Below are 18382 nucleotides of genomic sequence, written 5' to 3'. Positions count from 1 at the left end.
CTTTTTTTTTTTCATGTGTAAAAAAAATACATTATAAATAATTAAAGTGATAAGCTGCCCGGTGTACCCACTAAATCACAGCAACAGATCGCATCCACATGATAAATTTATTTTATTTTTTCAAATGCATATATTTATTTGTGATGTTTACTTTCGTATTGTATATTATAACCCCAGACCCATTAAATACGGCATACCTTGCATTATGTTATTAGTAAGCGGTTTGTGTCGGTCGGGTGTTACTGTCATGGCTTACATAATATAGTTTAATAACCACAGAGTGTTTAATGGAGGCTTCCTCCCCGAGCAGCAGCAGCAGCAGCTGATGATGAGCAGCCTCTCCACGGCACATGCTCAGTTATGCACACCCGGAGAACTTTGAAGGCTTAGCTGTGGCTGCTGAGGTCATTGCACTGGGAAAAAAATAGACTGACTCCCTCCACTACACCGCCTCCATTTTGAATAGCCATGTAATAGGGGATTCGCATAGTTTTTGTGTGTATCGCCCACTGCGCTGCGTAGTGTCAACAAGCCACATCCAAACAGCCCTCGACATGGACGACCTGTTCAGTCCGCGGAGGTAACTTGATTAACTTACCGTTTGCAAATATATTTTAGTTATTGTGCATTAAATATGTATTTTTAACAGTTTTGCAGCGTGACTTTGAGAGCCGTGTGTGTGAAATAGTCGGAGTGTCAGTGGTCACGAAGTTCGTGTCTGGCTAACAAGCTAGCCAAATAAAAGCGTAATGTTACTGTCTGGTTAGCAGCTAGCAGCTCCTAGTTGAAAACACAAATGTTTATATGAACGCCTAAATGCAGCAAGCAGTTGTTTCTGCAGGTATTATTTCAAATAATGTCAGCATATGCAGATTGTGCATCGTTTATTTAATCGGATGTTATTCCCTGTGGGTGTGCTGACACTGGTCGCTGTGTGTGTCAGCGACGTGTCGTGCACGCTAACATTGATATTTGTTATTGATTGCATACTTTAGCTCGCAGTTAACCCCGAGACCGCCAGCTGCTGTCAACCTGTTAGGATTTCACTAAGTAGCACACACTGTTCTCGTAATGGTGACCGTAAAAATTAGCAGCTCATGTATGATTGATTGACAGACAGTCTTTTGCGGTAGCTAGCGTCGGATTTCATTCATGTAATATAAGGAAACGTCGCAGGTCACAGCTGAGATTGGCTCTTGCTGATGTAGGGGCGGGATGTTATTCTGCTGCTGAAATCACAGCTGCTCTGACAGCCAGGATATATCGATCACACGTCTTTACTGTGATAATTACGCATCAGATAACAGTGCATACAGCATAGCAGACTGACTTCCTGCACTGACTCATTTATTGTAAACACAACAATATCACAATTGTACAATCGTCTCACAGTTTTCAACTCGCAGTACTTGTGCTTGCTACACTTTGGGAGCTTGCTTGCTGACTTTTTCTGCAGACAAAACTCTCCGGCTTATAATTTTAACACAATATCATCATAATTTCTCCTTTTCAACTGCTAGTTGTTGTCGTAACTACATTGTATAAGCTTTAAATACCACTAATGTATAACAGTATTATAATAGCAGTGTCTTGGTTTAGTGTAATGCATATAAAACCAGGACATCGTGTTTTTTGCTACATTTTGTGTTTTTTGTCTTCCTTATTTGAAGAGCACACTCACTTGCAACTGTGGACATAACTGAATGTACGTTTTCTTTGCCAATGTCCAATGACTGTAGGTGGCAAATTATTATTAGTTCAGATAATGACTCAATGCTTTATTTTTGTTTTCAGGAGCCTGAACAGCACACAGGGAGAAATAAGAGTGGGACAAAGTCATCAGGTACACCTTTTATATTTCGTGTTTTTCGGTAGATGCTGACGGTATTTCTGACTATTATGGATTATTTATGGATTATAATGCCAATTGTTTAGATTCATTCATAATTGTTTGGTCTATAAAATATAACAAATAAAATGTACAAGGTGGTGTCTTTAAATGTTAGTTTAATATGATATAAAACAGAGAAAAGCAGGAAATCTCCTTATTAGAGAGTCTTGAATCAGCACTTTTGGACATTTCTGTTAACAAATTGATTCAAAATAGTTTTTCTTGGACAATGATTTTTCGGCTAATCATTGCAGGTCTATTTGTAGAAACACTGATTTGAATAAGTATGTATACAGATTGCAGAGTGTTGGATAAAGCTCATTATGTAACTTGTGAGAACTGTCTGTCCAGTATGATTTGTTATTTACACGTCTTACAGTGACAGTCTATGCTATTCTGTTGTTTGTTACATTTGAAATTATTTTTTGAGTATCACATTATGTTAAACAGATTCGAGCAGGTACTACTAGCAAAAAACAACTACATCTATTTGATTATAAGGAAATCCTTTATCCATTAATTACCTTAGTTACACATAGTGACCAGTGTTTGACACTTTAATCAATCAAAATGTAAATCATTGTTTGGCAATTACTTAAACATCTTGTCAGTATTGTATTTTAAACAGTGCTTGGGTTTTTACCATCTAATTCTCAGTTTTTCAACATAAATTCAGTTGCGTTCTTTAAGGTTGGTCTAACATTTGTTTCCGGTACTGTCTTGGTCTCACTGCAGGCCAAACTCCCAGAGTTGCAGCCGCGGCCTGTTCCCAGTTTGCAGACTCAGACGGAGAGGGAGGATCTGATGTGGACGCCGGGGGTCAATGACTGTGACCTTCTGATGTACCTCAGAGCGGCCAGGTCAGTGTCGGCACTAAACTGTGTGTCACCTAGGTTCGACTCTCTTCAGGTCACGTATAAGGCGAGCATCTTTGCCAAAGTTTGTTAATTATTTTCGTGTCCTTTGTGAACAACTAGATGGGGATATTTAAAAAAAAAAAGAAAACCTCAATAGCAGCTTTGAATGTTAAAGAAAAATGACATTGGGTTCAGCCTTACTAATAACAATGCTTTTTTTTCTGCAGGAGACAGCAGTATTATTAAGGATTTCAGAAACACTCCTAATAATCAGATTACATTTTCTAGAAAGATTTGGTATTACCTTCTCTGTATTAACTTCACCTTTTTCTTTCTCCAGGAGCATGGCAGCGTTTGCAGGGATGTGTGACGGTGGGTCAACAGAGGATGGATGTCTTGCAGCCTCCCGTGATGATACCACACTCAACGCACTCAACATGGTATGGAGCTCAACTCAAATGTACTTCATGTGTATCCAGTAAAAATGCTAAAGGTGTATTCAAACATCTCTGTTTTGATCAATTCCAGCTCCACGCGAGTCACTATGATGCAGCAAAAGCTCTCCAGCGCCTGGTGAAGAAGCCTCTGCCGAAGCTCATTGAGAAATGCTGGTCTGAGGATGATGTGGTGAGACGCCTTTAGTTAGTAATACAGCACTGAAGGTCAGTCAATGTTAGACCTTCAGAATATTTGTGCAGGCGGAAAAAATCCTTGGGGATAAAAAGGATGCCAACTGTTTATGAATGTAACTATACTTAGCATTTTAGACGGTTCAGAGTCCATTCCACTTTGTCTTATAATTTAATCACTTTAATATGAAAGCCTGCAGTAAAATCGTTTTCTTTTTTTTACCCCTACCAGTCTGGTGCTTCATTATAATAACTGTTTGTGTTTATTAAATGTTTCTATACATCACAAAATTAACTTTGTCTAAACTGGAGCCTTTTTCTTTTAACTGTATGTCACTTAACTTTTCCCACGAACACCCTCCCTCCTTTCCCCCCCCCCCCCCCCCCCCCCCACACAGAAACGCTTCATCAAAGGCCTGAGACAGTATGGAAAGAATTTCTTCCGCATCCAGAAAGAATTTCTGCCCAGCAAAAAGACTGTAATTGAACACTTCTCATTTTGCATGCAACATTCTTGTTAGTGCATGCAGTGATTTCACGGCAGCTTTATTTTGTATTAGAAACATAACCGGGATTGTTCTAAAGAGTCCTGTGTTGTTGTCCTCAGGGGGAGCTGATCACGTTCTACTACCACTGGAAGAAAACTCCTGAGGCTGCGGGAACTAGAGCTTATCGGCAGCAACGTCGACAGCCGTCCTCTCGCAAAGCCAAGACTCGTTCTGCAGCAGTCCCCGTAACGCCATCGCTGAATTATTCAGGTGAGCTTACGTTGTGACAAAGTGTGGAATTCAAATGAGCTGGATGACTTTATTGAAGCTGATATTTCTTTGCAGTGGATGCGAGTTCTGCCAGTGAAGACGACCTTGACAGTGAAGACAGTGAACAGGAAGTCAAGAGCTGCAGCCACTGCGGTGCAACAAGTCAGGGCATGTCTTTGTGATTTATTGGGCTCAGTATTCTTTAGTACTAATGTTTTACACGTTTCTGTAACAGCTTTTAAATGTGTGAAAAGTGCTTGGGTAAACATTTCCATTATGCCAAAGTCTTTAACACATCTATAACACATCTATAAACATGCTTATATTGTGTCATATCACTGTGTATTTATAGTTATAATATACATTTTGTGGAAACATTACAATAGTAAAATGAATAGTGCATAAAATGACTAGAATGTCATTATTGTTGTTGTAGAGCATTACAAGACTCTCAATGAGTGCTCTATATAGCTATAATTATACAGATTTGATTGACATATTAGAATGTTTATAATCTATTCTAGACATGGGTGTCATAGAAAGTGTAACCAGTATTATAACCTTTTTTAAACTCTTGGTCAAACTCTTGCCTAAAGTTTTCTTTTCTTCAGGTTCTAAGGATTGGCACCATGGGCGGAGAGACACCTCGTTGCTGTGCACGACCTGCCACACGCACGAAAGCAAACATGGAAGTCTGCCGCCAGCTTCAAAATCTGCAGTCGCTCCATTCCTGTTTAAACCTGTTAAAGAGGAAGAGGAGGTGAACAACAAGCACGGCATGAGGACACGACGAAGCAGAGCACCTGTAAGCCTAAGGCCCATAGAGTTATATTTCTCACTTAATAAACCTTCAAAAGAAAGTGTCAGGGCAACTTACATTTCCAATGATCATATACAAGAGATCTCCCACCCTTATTGAATCTGTCAAAAATGATTAGCATGCTACTTACTGGGAAAACACCTCTCCTTGCATGTGTTTCGACAATATTGAATACTGATCTTTTAATTGATTTTTTAAACCAGCTTTCATCTTTGAGAAGTGGCCACAGGAGGCTCACGGGCTCCCCCACCAGTGAGGATCAGCAGTCCAGCAGCCAGCCCTCACCCAGCGGAGCCACTTCTAATTTGCTGAGATCTTCTTCCACAGATAATAAGAACGAATCCAGCAAGAAGACGAACAAGGTAAACATAACTTTAACACTCTCTTATCAGACGAGCTGGGCTGTTTGAATATGGCTCTGACGAGGAGATCTTCAAAGAACTCAGCCGTTTATTTAAAGAAAGATAAGTCCGTCCCAGCATGCATGAAACTGAATTATATAACATACTTATAAAACATATATATATATATTCATAATATGTTATGCTGCTGCGGCCTTACATGCTTGTTCAACATCGCTCATTGAGGTTTTGTGTCATCGTTGTTTTCTGTTTCTTTTTAACACCACTGTGAAAATGTCCTCTGGTTTCCACAGAAGATAAAAGAAGAGGTCACATCACCAAAGACAACAAAGCGTGTACGGGAGAGTCCTGCCCAGGAGCCGGAAGAGCCTGAGAAAGTTACTCCTAAAAGGCCGAAGACACAGGTGAGAGGGAACTTCACCACTATTTGAGTCAAACAAAGTGTTATCTCTGCAAAGAAAAACAGTCGTCTTGGTTTCCATGCGTGCCTGAAACCCTTGAATATTTTGGGATTTGAGGGGGCAGGGTAATCAAGGCCTTGAATGTTTAGAAACATGACAAAGGGTCATTGAGAGTGTTTGAGTTCAAACTATTTGGGCATGAACAGAAACGTTTCCCTAAGTTTTTGAGCGTCTGTCATCACTGTAATCTACTCAAGCCTCTCTCCAGGTTTCATTTTTTCTGAGCTTCTTTAAAGCCAGCCTGTTTTCATTAAAACAATTCTCAATGTTGTAACAGTAAATAACCTCGATCTACGTCTCAAACTATATTGTGTTTGATGCTGGAGTTTGGTGTTTAAAAAGTTCTTCGACCCTAATAATCTATTGCTAAGCGTGATTTACATAATTTGTTTATTTGTTGCTCCAGGACCCTCGGGGCTCGCGGTCCGAGGGCGAGGCCGAGGTGGAGGAGGAGAGCTCTTCAGAGAGCCGCAGCGCTCAGGATGACGGCAGCAGCGACACCAAAGACATCGACCAGGACAACCGCAGCTCCTCCCCCAGCATCTCCAGCCCGCAGCAGGGCAACGAGAGCGACTCCGACTCCTCGGCCCAGCCCGGGGGGATCCTGCCAGAGCCGGCTGCTGCTGCTGCTGCTGCGGGGGGGCCGGCTGACCCTCCAGCCCTCCAGGCCATCCCCTCTCAGGGCCATCCCATCCTTCATCAGCCACCACAAAGCACTCCTCCAGCTGATGGCGCTCAGAGCCCCCCTCCTGCCTCTCCGGACCCCCTTCAGCCCGCTGCCGGTCAGCCAGCTGGACCAAACGCCCGCCCACAGCTCCCCTCTCACGCTCTCTCTGGTCCCCCTCCTCTTCCGCCAGCACTCGGTCAGGATTGTCCCCTGTCTCCAGCATTTCAGGTCCCGCCGGCTCTCAACTCTGCACAGCCTCTGCAGACTCATGGCCCGTCGGCTCAGGCCCTCCAGAGACCCCCACCCTTCTTTAGGGAGTCTCAGCTCCCCCAGCCTTCTCTCTCTGGTCCTCAAATCAAGCCCCCTCCCACCACTCCAATCCCAAGTTCACACAAACAGGGTCCACATAATCAGTCTTCTACACCTTTCCCTCAGATGCCTTCCAACCTCCCCCCTCCCCCTGCTCTGAAGCCCCTCAATTCTCTGCCCAACCCGCATCCTCCGGGCGCCCCGCCGCCCCCCCTTCAGCTCATGCCACAGCCTTTGCCAATGCAGTCCCTTCCTACCCAGCTGCCAGTGCTCTCTCAGGTGCAGACCCACCCTGGGAAAAGCATGGCTTCCTCTCACCCGCCGGCAGCAGCCTCACTTCCTCTCCCCCCTGTAGCATCTTCTTCTATTGGTCCGGTCCCGAGCCTCCAGCCGTCATATCCACCTCTGAGACCCTCGCCGAGCGCGGCAGCAGGATGTTCACAAATTCAGATTAAAGAAGAGCCACTGGATGAGATGGAAGAGGCTGAGAGCCCACCGCCTCCATCTCGCAGCCCCTCGCCGCAGCCCACCATCATTAACATGGCCAGCCATGCCAGCCAGTCTGCACGGTATGTGGGGAGGAACTCTGTCTAAGGGAAATGATAAATATCTCCCTCATCTTGTGATAATTGGGGTTTTGGTTAATTTCGCTTTCAACGACAAGCATCAACTGGTAACTAAGTGGTTATTTTACAAGAGTATTTGAAATACAAGAGGCTCTTTCTTTTTAGTTCAGTGCTCCAGTCAGTCAGTGAGCTATGGTGCAGCATTTCAAAGCACTACATCCATTGAGGTGCTTACTTTGTCATGTTTTCGTGTTTTTAAATATATTTTATGTTGGCTTAGTTGAAGTGTATTGCTTCGTGTGTGTTAAGCTGTTACCAAGAGCAACATCAAACACGAATAATGGAGCCATTGTCAATAACATATTTGGATTCAAACCAAAAGTGTCTGTCAGGAGTGTCTCTTGGTTTTCAAATCAGCTTGTGATCATAGCTACATTAAGTGTGGTTGAAGCTGTTTGCAGCAGGATGATTATTGAACATTGCCTATTCTTTTCCCATTACAAATAAGAGGTTCATGTATTTCAGACTAGCCTGAATAATGATGCAGTTACCATTTGTACTTTCTTGCGAAGGTAGTCCGTGTTGAGTTAATGAATTCCTAGATTTCAGCAATACAGTAATTTAATACATAAATTGTTTTTGAAAAAACTGACAAGAGTCAAGCTCTAAACAACGAACAACTGAATCGTTCCTGAAAGTTTAATAGTTGAATTTTGTCTTTCAGGTTTATCAAACACTTGGATCGTGGTTACAACTCCTGTTCCAGAACAGACCTGTTCTTCACTCCACTTACGGCCTCCAAGCTGGCCAAGAAAAGAGAGGAGGCGGTGGAAAAGTTGAGGAGAGATGCTGAGCACAGTGTTCGACAAGAACGTGAAAGGGAGAGAGACAGAGAAAGGGAGGCAGACAGAAATGCAATGAGCGTGAGTCTATTTCTTATTTATAATACATAAGCAATACTAACACTTAATCGAAATGAACTGCTGAAATGAACACTGTCTGAAACATCTTGCTTGCTTGCAGAGAGCCTCCAGCTCCTCCCACGACAGTCGTATGAGCGATGTTCAGATGACGGTTCACGGCCACGGACGCCCTTCCTTTGAGCAGCCGCCCACCACTGTGGCTGCTGTGCCCCCCTACATCGGCCCTGACACGCCCGCCCTGCGCACCCTGAGTCACTACGCCCGACCCCATGTCATGTCGCCATCAAACCGCAACCACCCGTTCTACGTGTCGCTGAGCCCCGGCGACCCCCTGCTGGCCTACCACATGCCGGGCCTGTACGGCGCTGACCCCAACCTCAGAGAGCGCGAGCTCAGGAACCTGCGCGAGAGGGAGCTCCACGAGAGGATGAAGCCCGGCTATGAGGTCAAGCCCCCAGAAATGGAAATGGTACACCAATCTGCCAACCCCATGGAGCACTTTGCCAGACACGGGGCCATCGGCCTCCCCCACATCCCCGGGCCCCCACACCACTTCGCCCAGTTCCATCCCGGGCTGAACCACATGGAGCGAGGGATGGTGCTGGCTGCGCCTCAGCTGCGCCCCGAGCTGAGCTACGCAGAGCGACTCACTGCAGAGCGGCTCCACGCAGAGAGGATGGCGTCTGTAGGGGCCGACCCCGCCGCCAGGCTACAGATGCTCAATGTGACGCCGCACCACCACCAACACTCTCACGTTCACTCCCACCTCCACCTGCACCAGCAGGATCCGCTTGGGCAAGGTGATGTTGGAGCTTTTCACTGCTATGACGAAAGATGTGAGGGAGAATTCTTAAGGACTTAAGAACATTTGACAGTTTTACCAAAATGTACTGATTGATTTACTTTCTTCGTCCAGGTCAAAACCCTCATCCTCTGGAAGCTCTGCAAGGAGGCCCACGTTTGGCCCGCTACCCCTTCCCCGGGGGCCCGATCCCCAACGCTCTACTGGGCGATCTCCCTCATGATCATGAGATGCTGCGCCACCCACTGTTTGGTTCGTAATCCCAACTCCTAGTTTACTTTATTACTTTATTAGACAGGGACGGTGCGTATGGGAAAAGTTTAAAAGCACAGACGATCAAAAGATAAAAGCAGTGAACAAAAGTTTACAGATACAATGAAAGCCTGCATAACAGAGACAGTTCTTATAACACACAGATTTACAAAAATCTATAAAAAAGCATGAAAATACAATGTTTGTCCCTTTGAAATGTTGACAATACATTTAGCAACTATGATACGCTGGAGCAGCTTTGACATTATAAGAACAAACAAGACATAAAACCACACGTGAACACTCACTGCTCTAGTGCTCAGAAGGCATCAACTCATTCCAACAGCCAACAATTTAAAACCAGTCCCTTTTAATTTGACTCTTTATTAAATCTCTGTTTCCCATAGGAGCATATCAACGAGAGCTGCAGGGTCAGATTCCTCAGATGTCTGCTGCCCACCAGCTCCAGGCGATGCATGCCCAGTCTGCAGAGCTGCAGAGGATGGCGATGGAGCAGCAGTGGCTGCATGCGCATCACATGCATGGAGGCCAACTCCCGAGTCAGGAAGATTATTACAGGTGAGGCTTTTCAATGTATTATCTAGTAGTGCACAGGCTTTCAACAATCAGAGGTATCACTGTATTATGGTAGCTATGCAGCTTTATGTGACTGCATTATACTTAAAGTCCCATAGTAATTACTCAGTTTCTCTAAGATGGAGCCATAATCATCAACATTATTCTAGTGTTGACACAGTATCTGAATACCTGCCTTAAAAATCTTGATAGTGATACTGTAACAATTTCACGGGAAAACGTCAACTTTAATGTCAAAGTGCTAAAAACCGGTTCAAATCTTGCTGAGATAAGTGTCAGCAATACTGGAAACTTACTTGTTGAGTTGATATAGCACATATGGTCCAGGGCTTTTATTGTGAAAGGTTAAAACCTAAAGAGTGCGCTTATGCTACTCTTTAACAGTGTAGAAGCAATCAACAGCTCCATTATTTAATTACCTTCATATGCAAGGAAAGGCAAGTTTATTTATATAGCACCTTTCCACTCAAGGCAATTCAAAGTGCTTTACAACAATGAAAGACATTAACAGTAAGACATTCATAAGTATAAGCGCGACTCAGCTACAGTATTCTAGAGCCATATTTCGCTCTGCTCCCGATGCTTTGTCCAAGAGCAGTGGCTGCTCGAAAACAGCCATCGTATGTGAAGCGTGCATATTCAGTATGACACAAAAAACTCGCCCGAAATGCCTGCAGCCGGTGGTAGCATAGCAATGCACAACCACCACCCTCTCATTATTACCCCCACACTGCTAATAAATATAGGCTATTGTACCCTTCCTAATGGTAGGGTATTGTGATGTATTTCTCATATCAATATACCGTGCAAGACAAGATAATTACACAATGTTTAGTTGAACTCCAGTAAAATGTGTCTCACTGACAAAAGTGTTGACCCTGTTTCTTTGTTTCTGTTTGCTGAAGCCGTCTGAAGAAAGAAGGTGACAAGCCATCTTGAGTGCCAGGTGGTGCATGCCCTGAATCCCTACACTCATACCCAAATAGAATACTGTGTACTTTTAAGACTGTCAGAGAGTATTTTGTGAGTCCATTTTTTTGTTTTAATATATTTTAGGAAGATCTTTGTGGATCTTTACGTGCATTCCTTGTTCAGCACTTATTGGACTGTCAACGTCCGTCTCAGATTTTCATATCACTTAAGACTTTATACTAGTTTTTATTATCAAAATGACAAACAATCTCACCCATTCATGTGAGATTTGAAGTGACAGATTTTTCTCTAACAAACTGTAAAACTGTTTCATATGCAGTGACGTGAATTTGCTAATGAAAATATAACTCTCATAAAGGATATGAAAACAGACTGACTTTGGTGTTGAGTTGAAATATCTACCTATGATTTCTAAATGATTTCCTTGTACAGAATGACCTTTTAATAAGTGTTTGAATGACTCTAACGACCTAGCATGACTCAGACTTTTTTTTCACCAAACTAGAGTAGCAAGTTGCATTGTGATGCTTAGAGCATAGTATAGATTGTTTTTTCTCTTAAATCTGCTAAATATTTGTCTAAATCCTAAAGTTTTATATATCAAGATATCTTTTCACATTATAACCGAAGCTTTTATTCGCTCATTTTTGAGATTGTAAATATTAAATGTTTGCAATATTCTATATGAATGAGTACTATTGATATAGCAGTAGATGTGAACACTTGCCCTTCGATCCAGCACGATAGCAGTAAATCATAAGCTAAAACAGTATTGAGTATTATAAAGTAAGATCATTATTAATTGGACCAGTATATGTCGCTAAGGCAGAACATTTTGTTAGAATAATGTATTTACATTGTTTTGACGAGAGCAAATGAATTGGAGTGAAACTAAATCCTAAACATTTTAATGGAATCTTTGAAAGAACTGCCTCTAAATTCAATATTTATGTGACATAATATAAAAGTGTATCCATTGCATATTTATTTCAATAAATATTTCTGCAATGACCCCTTGTTCTCTTTGCACCTGGAGTTTCTTTGTATCAATAGCCTGTGGTATATACAATTTATAAGGTACACCTAGCTAAAGCTAATACTTTCCTGTAATAAATTCTACCTTGATGAAGGTTGTCGTCAGTTTTCTTTGAGAGATGTTCATATAACTGATATACCTGGTGATTTAAGAGGACATCGTTTAGTTAAGTTCAGTCATTTTCATTGTGTAACACTCAAATACATACAGCAAACAAATTCACGCCATTACTTTTAAAATAGTAACAAACCAAACCAAATATTATAATGACCCAAAAAGGTCAGTGCTAGAGCCTTAGCTTATTACACGTACCATTTTTACATTCATTACTTTGTACATTTATTATTGCATACTCAAAATAAAAGAATTGATCAAAGTAAAAATATATGTATATCATTGTTTCCCAAAAATGCCATATCTTAGTTTAAAATTGTATAAATAAGATCTTAAGTATCTTAAGTATAATACATCTTTCCATTTTCCTTTAACACATGGTTTAACTTACTAGCTCTTAGACTATTATACATCTGTGTTTGAAATACGTTCTTATTTTTGTAAAAGACACAAATTCCTCTTAGTTCACAGACAAACTTTATTACTTTAGATATTACTTTCAGTTTGTGTGCTGTTGAAATTAAAGAAGTTTTTTTATTATTTGTCCACAGTTAATATCGGTAAGGGCTTAATTACAGAAACACTTTTTTAAGATGTGCTACAGCAGATTGTTCAGGAGTAAAATATAAAAGCATTTGAGACAACAAAACCGGATATGTCAATTATTTTTAGTTTATATCAATTATATAGGAAAATATATATATTTTTAGCTATTTCTAAAGTTTACATTTTGTTGCAACACAGGTTGTAAAATATCTCAGCAGATGAGCTGACTAGTCACATAGTATTTAGGCACAGTGGTTCATAATGTGGCGGCTGACATGAGAGGACATTCACACAAACTCTGATTATTCTAACATCCCATGAATGCAGCATAATGCTCTGTCTCACAATTGCAACAAATGAAACATATTTTTTGTGTCTGCCTCCCGATTTGTATCCACTCCAGAGTTGAAGGTGTTCTTCTTCTCATAATTCACCCTTCTGCCAAGTTTCATGCAAATCAGGCCCGTACCTTTTCCTTCAACCTGCTGACAGACAAACAAATAAACAGACCAAGCAAGCAGTAATACAACCTCGTTGGCAGAGGTAAAAAAAAAAATTGCAACAGATTTTCATTGTTTGTTTTGTATTTTAAAACAGGGTTAGCCCTGTCAAGCCTGTGTGAAATTATGGAAATATAATAATCTTAAAGTGTCAAATGTGTAAAAACTACAAAAACAAATTGTGAGCCTGTGATTAGTCACAAGTTGACATTACTTTGTATCGAATGGGCACAAAGCTCAAAATAAGGGAACCAATGCTTACCCATCATGCACAGCTCCTGCAGTCACTTACTTTACGTTCCTACAACTTACAGGCGGACCAATACTCTACAACACAACTCTTTTCAGGTTTTCACCCACCTTTTCATCCTCTACAACGACCTCCCAGAGACACTTTGCATCAGCTCTCTACAAGCTGCCATTAAAACATGCGTGTTTAAAGCCGTATAACATACAAAGCCATCACAATCACAAAGGGCACAACAAATTATGAGTATCTGTGCTAACATAGTGGTCCACATAACATCAGTTTACCCAGTTATCTTAAAGTTTAAAATGCAGTTGAAATATTTTAATGTTTAAACGATAATGCTGGGCATAAGCTTTAACTTTCTTATGGTAAACAAATCCCATTGTAAGATCAAAACCAACACCTTTTTAACTTTCCCATCCTGTCTGTGGCTTTCAACCCTAAGCCAACTTGGTCTTGAATATATGGCCTACTTTAACTAATATTAGAATTTTGTTTTTGTTTGTCTCTTTTCATGGAATCTGTTTACGTAAAATTACTGAACTTTAACATACTTAGCAAAAACTGTCTTACTAGCATACATGCTTTATTTTAAGGAAAGAAATTAAAAACTCTGAGGCAATATAACATACAGTACATAATATATAGTATATATATCCTTATAGATGGACCCAAGTGAAAGTGTTTGGAAATGATTGCGCTCTTCTTTGTTGTGTATCAGGGATCCTGTTAGGAAGGATTCCTCCTCTTCACATACTGCCGCAGGTACTGGATGGCCGACAGCGCACTCACATTTGCCAGCAGAGCTGAACAGGATTAAAATAAAGGTTAATGTGAAGAATTGTCAATTCACCAAGTTACACAGTACTCTTCATAATGAATACTTAAAGCCCTTCAACATGTGGTTTCAAAAATTAATTATATCTCAGTTAATATTATGAGTTATTGATTTTTAAGGTGTTCACCCCTCAAAAACTCATCAGATATTTAAAAAGGAAATGCAGGACATCACCCCCAGAAAGAAGCTGACGGAGTAAAGATGTTGCACTGCCTTTAAAGTTTGCATTTTAGACAACAGTTACATTTGTAGATTATTGACTGAAACAGCAGAATATCAATACAAGGAGTTGTTGAATTAAAAAAAAAGTGCCTTCTGTTACTTTTTTTATACTGTTGAATCAAAACAAATATCTTGTTAAATAAAGAAAATAATATTATTTCCACCATTATGTAAATGCGTTCATCGAACTGAGCACAAAAGGCAAGAACAAGTTGACATTGTGATGACGATTTATAAACGAATGATGTATTGTGAAGCCCTGGGAAAGTTTCATACCTGCTTTCCAGGCATCAGCAGACTCAGGATCAGATGATTTTAACACCCAGGAGGCAAAGGCGATGCAGACCATGCACATATCCGACTGCTTCAGTGAGGAGAAAATGCCCTCTTGTCCTGTAAGAGACATAAACAAGAATAAACAAAAAAGGAGGTTATGTTTGAATAAAATGTTCTCTGGTGTGTTTGAATCCAGACTGGAGAATAAGCAGCTCAGACGTACTTGTTGCCTGTAGAGCGTCCAAAACCCTCTTCTGCAATGCTAGCTCACTAAACAGCAGCAAAGGAGACGAAGAGCCTCTCCTGGCAGTGAGCACTGTGAGTGGTGGGTCCGCACTCTTCGTGGTGATCTTCTCAACCTCATCTGGGAACACCGTGGCTCCAGATCTACTGCACCAGATGCTCCCTTTGTCAGGGAAGCGAACCTTCCTCATCAAACTTTTCCAATTGTAAAATCCATTTGAGGCAGACACCCCGCAATCGTCCCTCTTGAAGAAAGAGCTAGACATGATCCTGAATGGGGAGATGTCGCCCTCCTCCTCAAAGTCTGAGCGCAAGAAAACAAAGTCCGGATTTGGGAATGTGAGTTCTCTGATGAGGGGCTGAGAACAAGAGAAAATGGGGATGGGTTTCTCCTCACTGCGCGGGAAATTGTAGAGGAAAGAGAATGACATTTCATCGCTGAACGCACAAAGAGAATAGTCATAAACCATTGAGATGTCAACTGGATCATAGACTTTAACACATTGGGAGTCTCCGTTTGTTCCTTCATCGCTGTAAAGGTATTCAAACACTTCAGGCAAGGATATCTGATCATGTTCACCCAGTAAAGATGTAGGTATTTGTGTTCCCAGGCTGTAGCTATCTGTTAAAACCACATTATCTTCCAGAGATGGACAGCTGCTGAGAAACAAACTGCTCTCATCTTTGCCGAGTAACAACTGCAAAGATAAATCCTCTGTTTTGAAAGCTGATAGATTTTGCAAGCTTTTGCTTTTTGTGATCGGTCTTGGCAACCCAAGTCTGCTCAAAAGGAAATCACTGGCTTCCTGATCCTCTGCATAGTCCTCTAAAGGCACAGGTGTTTCAGAGCTTAAAGACTCCTCTTCCTCATACGCTGTGAAAGGAGAGTCGCCCGGGCTCTGTTTGCTTTTGCTTTGAGGGTCAGGACTGTGGTTCCTACTGGCGCTAAGATACTGCCAGTACTCTTCTTCAAAATCGGACGTGGAGAACTCGCAGCTTGAACGATCGCGCTTGGATTCGTCGGGCTGTGTGCAATAGTCTGAATCAGCAGTGTCAGATGTATCCATCAGAACACCATCAGACAAATTATACTCCACTGTGTCGAGCAAAGGGCCATCTGCGTTTGGTGTGACTGTATCTCTGGGAGGGGTGCTTCTACCCACCCTGAGCTGCAAAATGTCATTTATCGTCAACTTTTCCATTTCATCCCAAAAAGCAGAAATGGCGTACACAGGTCGAGTGTGTCCCGCGGCTTCGGCGTATGTTTCAGGGCTGTCGGCCACAGGACAAGGGGTTACAGTTAAATCAGGAATGGGGAGCAGCTGATTTACTGAAGAGCCACCAGATGCTAAATGATTTACTTCCTGTTTTTGGAGTCCAGGTGCAGGTGCAGGAAGTGTGCTGTGTGTTTGGTTATCACATGTGGAGATGTCCTCTGGCATTCTGTCTGCACTTTGCCCAGAAGATGGCTGAACATCGGTGCTTTCATGACCTTCACAGTTAGAAGCTGGTACATCATAAGAAAGCATTTCTCTATCTTGCGTGTTGTCTGCCTCGGTAATCTCAGTCAGATTGAATCGATAGCTGTTTTCTGTCAGTGATAATGAGCGTTGCAGTTGTTGGTGTTCCTTGAGGAGATGCTGAAGATCCTCCCATGATTCGGTAGCTGACAGATAGCTTTCAGAGTCAAAACTGTGAGTGGAGTAGAACTCAACACCGTCTTCATATACGTCAGACTCCACACTGTCTAACTTTATCGGTTTTCTGGGTGTAATTCTGTTGTTTGATTTGGATTCTACAGTTGGCTCAATGATATTGTCTTTAGGGGAAGGAGACATCACCAGTTGTTCTGACAAATTGTCTTCTTCATCAGAAGTTAAAGACATTTGCGATGAATCTGAAATGACTCCCATCGGCACAATCTCAGAATCTGTTTCAGCACATTTTTTTACCAAGTTACGTTCTACCTCAGATTCATTATTATCTTTTGTCGTCTCTAACCTACAGTGTTTTTCAAGTGATCTCTCCTTACGAGTTTTTTTTTGCCTTCGTTTTTTTTTCACAGAGGCAGCGCGTACTCCCTGTCGTGCAGGACTCTCGTTCACTGTCACAAACCAGCGCTCTTTCTCTGCTCTTAAACCACTCACATCCTCACTCACAGATCCGTCTAGCTCTGTTAGGTTGTAGGAAATGGGGTCAGGTTGCTGTGTGGATATGAGGCCATGAATGTCAGTCTCAATTTGCACAGCTTCATCTCCTCTTTTCAGCTCTGACGATTCTTCCTCTGAACACTGAACATTTAGTTGCTCAATTTGCAGTGTAGTTTTGATGTTGGCATGTTTCTCCTCTTCGATGTGCTCTGCTGTGTTGAAGGCATTTTCTTCAGGATTACCACGGCCTGCTTCAGCTTTAGTTTCTCCTGCTGAACCACACTGAACCACCTGCACTGATATAGACTTCACACCATCTGTGCAGTTCTCTTCCTCCATGCAGCATCCTGCAGCACTGCCTTCAGCTCCATCACTGCTTGCAGCACAGCTCTGCTCTGGCTCCTGATGGCCTGCGCTGGACACTGAGCTTGGGTTGCCCAGTTCCTCTGAATCACTGAGGCTCCAGCTATCAGGGCAAGCGAGCGAAGCCTGCACCAGACCACACCCCTCGCACTCCTCATAGAAGCTGGTCCAGTCATCGTTTGCAATGTGAATGCTGTGATCCAAATCATCCATTTTATATCTCACATGCTCCTGAATCTGAAAAGAAGAAGACAAAAGATCAATGTTGGAAAGGTGGCATATTTAGGTATATTGAATAGGCCAATGCAACGTGTTTCAGTACATCCTTGGTAGCCCCACTGAGTTACAGTTGAAGTTCCATCAACTAAATTGAGCTAAATATAGAGCGTTGGTTAGGAGTTTAACCTTGCTTGTAATCAGCTGTCAATAGCAAACTGTTGCTCAGAAATCAAACATGCTCCTGAGTTAGTTCAAAGCTTGAGAGGGCAGCAAAGCAACACCAGAGTACTACAGTCACAAGAGCCATAACAGATCTGAAAATATTCCGGTCATATAACCTGATATGAAAAATTCAGCTGTCCAATGTCAGGACACAACATGCTGTATCAGCATAGCAAACATACTCAGTGAGGATCACTGATGCAATGTTTATAATACCTTGGATTTAGCACTTGATCACATTTGTAGTATTGTTTAGCTACCGTTTATTGTTTGAATGTTATTTTTGAGGTGTGGAGTTGTTAGGATCACTTGCTCTGCGTCAAAGTCGTTTACAGGTCTAGTCGATTACATAACCAACTTGAAGCATATCGTTAAAGAGCGTTTATGTTTTTTAGTTTCTATAGTACAAAGAAAACCTACCTGTTACAGAATGACGAAGCGTCCACTTTGAGGTGTCAGTTCTTACTCCCTGCAGGGGCATTTCAGCTCTGATGTCCGTCTGCCCTTGTGTATGTCAGACCGGGGCCTTTCACTCGACTGTTATAAATAGAGTAGTATGTCCAGTCACATGTAGCT

At 42.0% G+C, this 18382-nt stretch overlaps 2 protein-coding genes across 6 annotated transcripts; one reads left to right on the top strand and one right to left on the bottom strand.

Moving 5' to 3' along the window:
- Nucleotides 1-283: 283 nt before the first annotated feature.
- On the top strand, nt 284-11839 carry rereb (arginine-glutamic acid dipeptide (RE) repeats b). Of its 5 annotated transcripts, none has more exons than XM_079683146.1 (17): nt 284-580; nt 1795-1843; nt 2627-2751; nt 3089-3188; nt 3277-3375; nt 3776-3856; nt 3985-4135; nt 4211-4288; nt 4747-4940; nt 5159-5317; nt 5611-5721; nt 6185-7323; nt 8045-8243; nt 8344-9079; nt 9160-9297; nt 9705-9876; nt 10800-11839. In XM_079683146.1, the coding sequence occupies exons 1-17, from the start codon at nt 555-557 to the stop codon at nt 10831-10833; spliced, it is 3591 nt and encodes a 1196-aa protein (XP_079539272.1). In that variant the 5' UTR covers nt 284-554; the 3' UTR covers nt 10834-11839. The 5 variants fall into 5 exon arrangements, with proteins under 5 accessions (XP_079539272.1, XP_079539273.1, XP_079539271.1 ...); XM_079683147.1 differs by having other exon boundaries at nt 4211-4303; nt 8344-9043; XM_079683145.1 differs by having other exon boundaries at nt 285-580; nt 4211-4297.
- perm1b (PPARGC1 and ESRR induced regulator, muscle 1b) lies at nt 11124-18362 on the bottom strand. Its single transcript, XM_079683149.1, has 4 exons — nt 18227-18362; nt 14833-17602; nt 14610-14726; nt 11124-14079 (listed from the first exon to the last, which is right to left on the bottom strand). The coding sequence occupies exons 2-4, from the start codon at nt 17576-17578 to the stop codon at nt 14003-14005; spliced, it is 2940 nt and encodes a 979-aa protein (XP_079539275.1). The 5' UTR covers nt 17579-17602; nt 18227-18362; the 3' UTR covers nt 11124-14002.
- Between the last annotated feature and the right edge of the window lie 20 nt (nt 18363-18382).

The sequence above is a fragment of the Notothenia rossii genome (assembly GCF_949606895.1).
Source record: "Notothenia rossii genome assembly, chromosome: 5".
NCBI lineage: Eukaryota > Metazoa > Chordata > Actinopteri > Perciformes > Nototheniidae > Notothenia > Notothenia rossii.
Note: the sequence above shows the minus strand (reverse complement) of the source record. Positions and strands in the feature narration are given on the sequence as shown.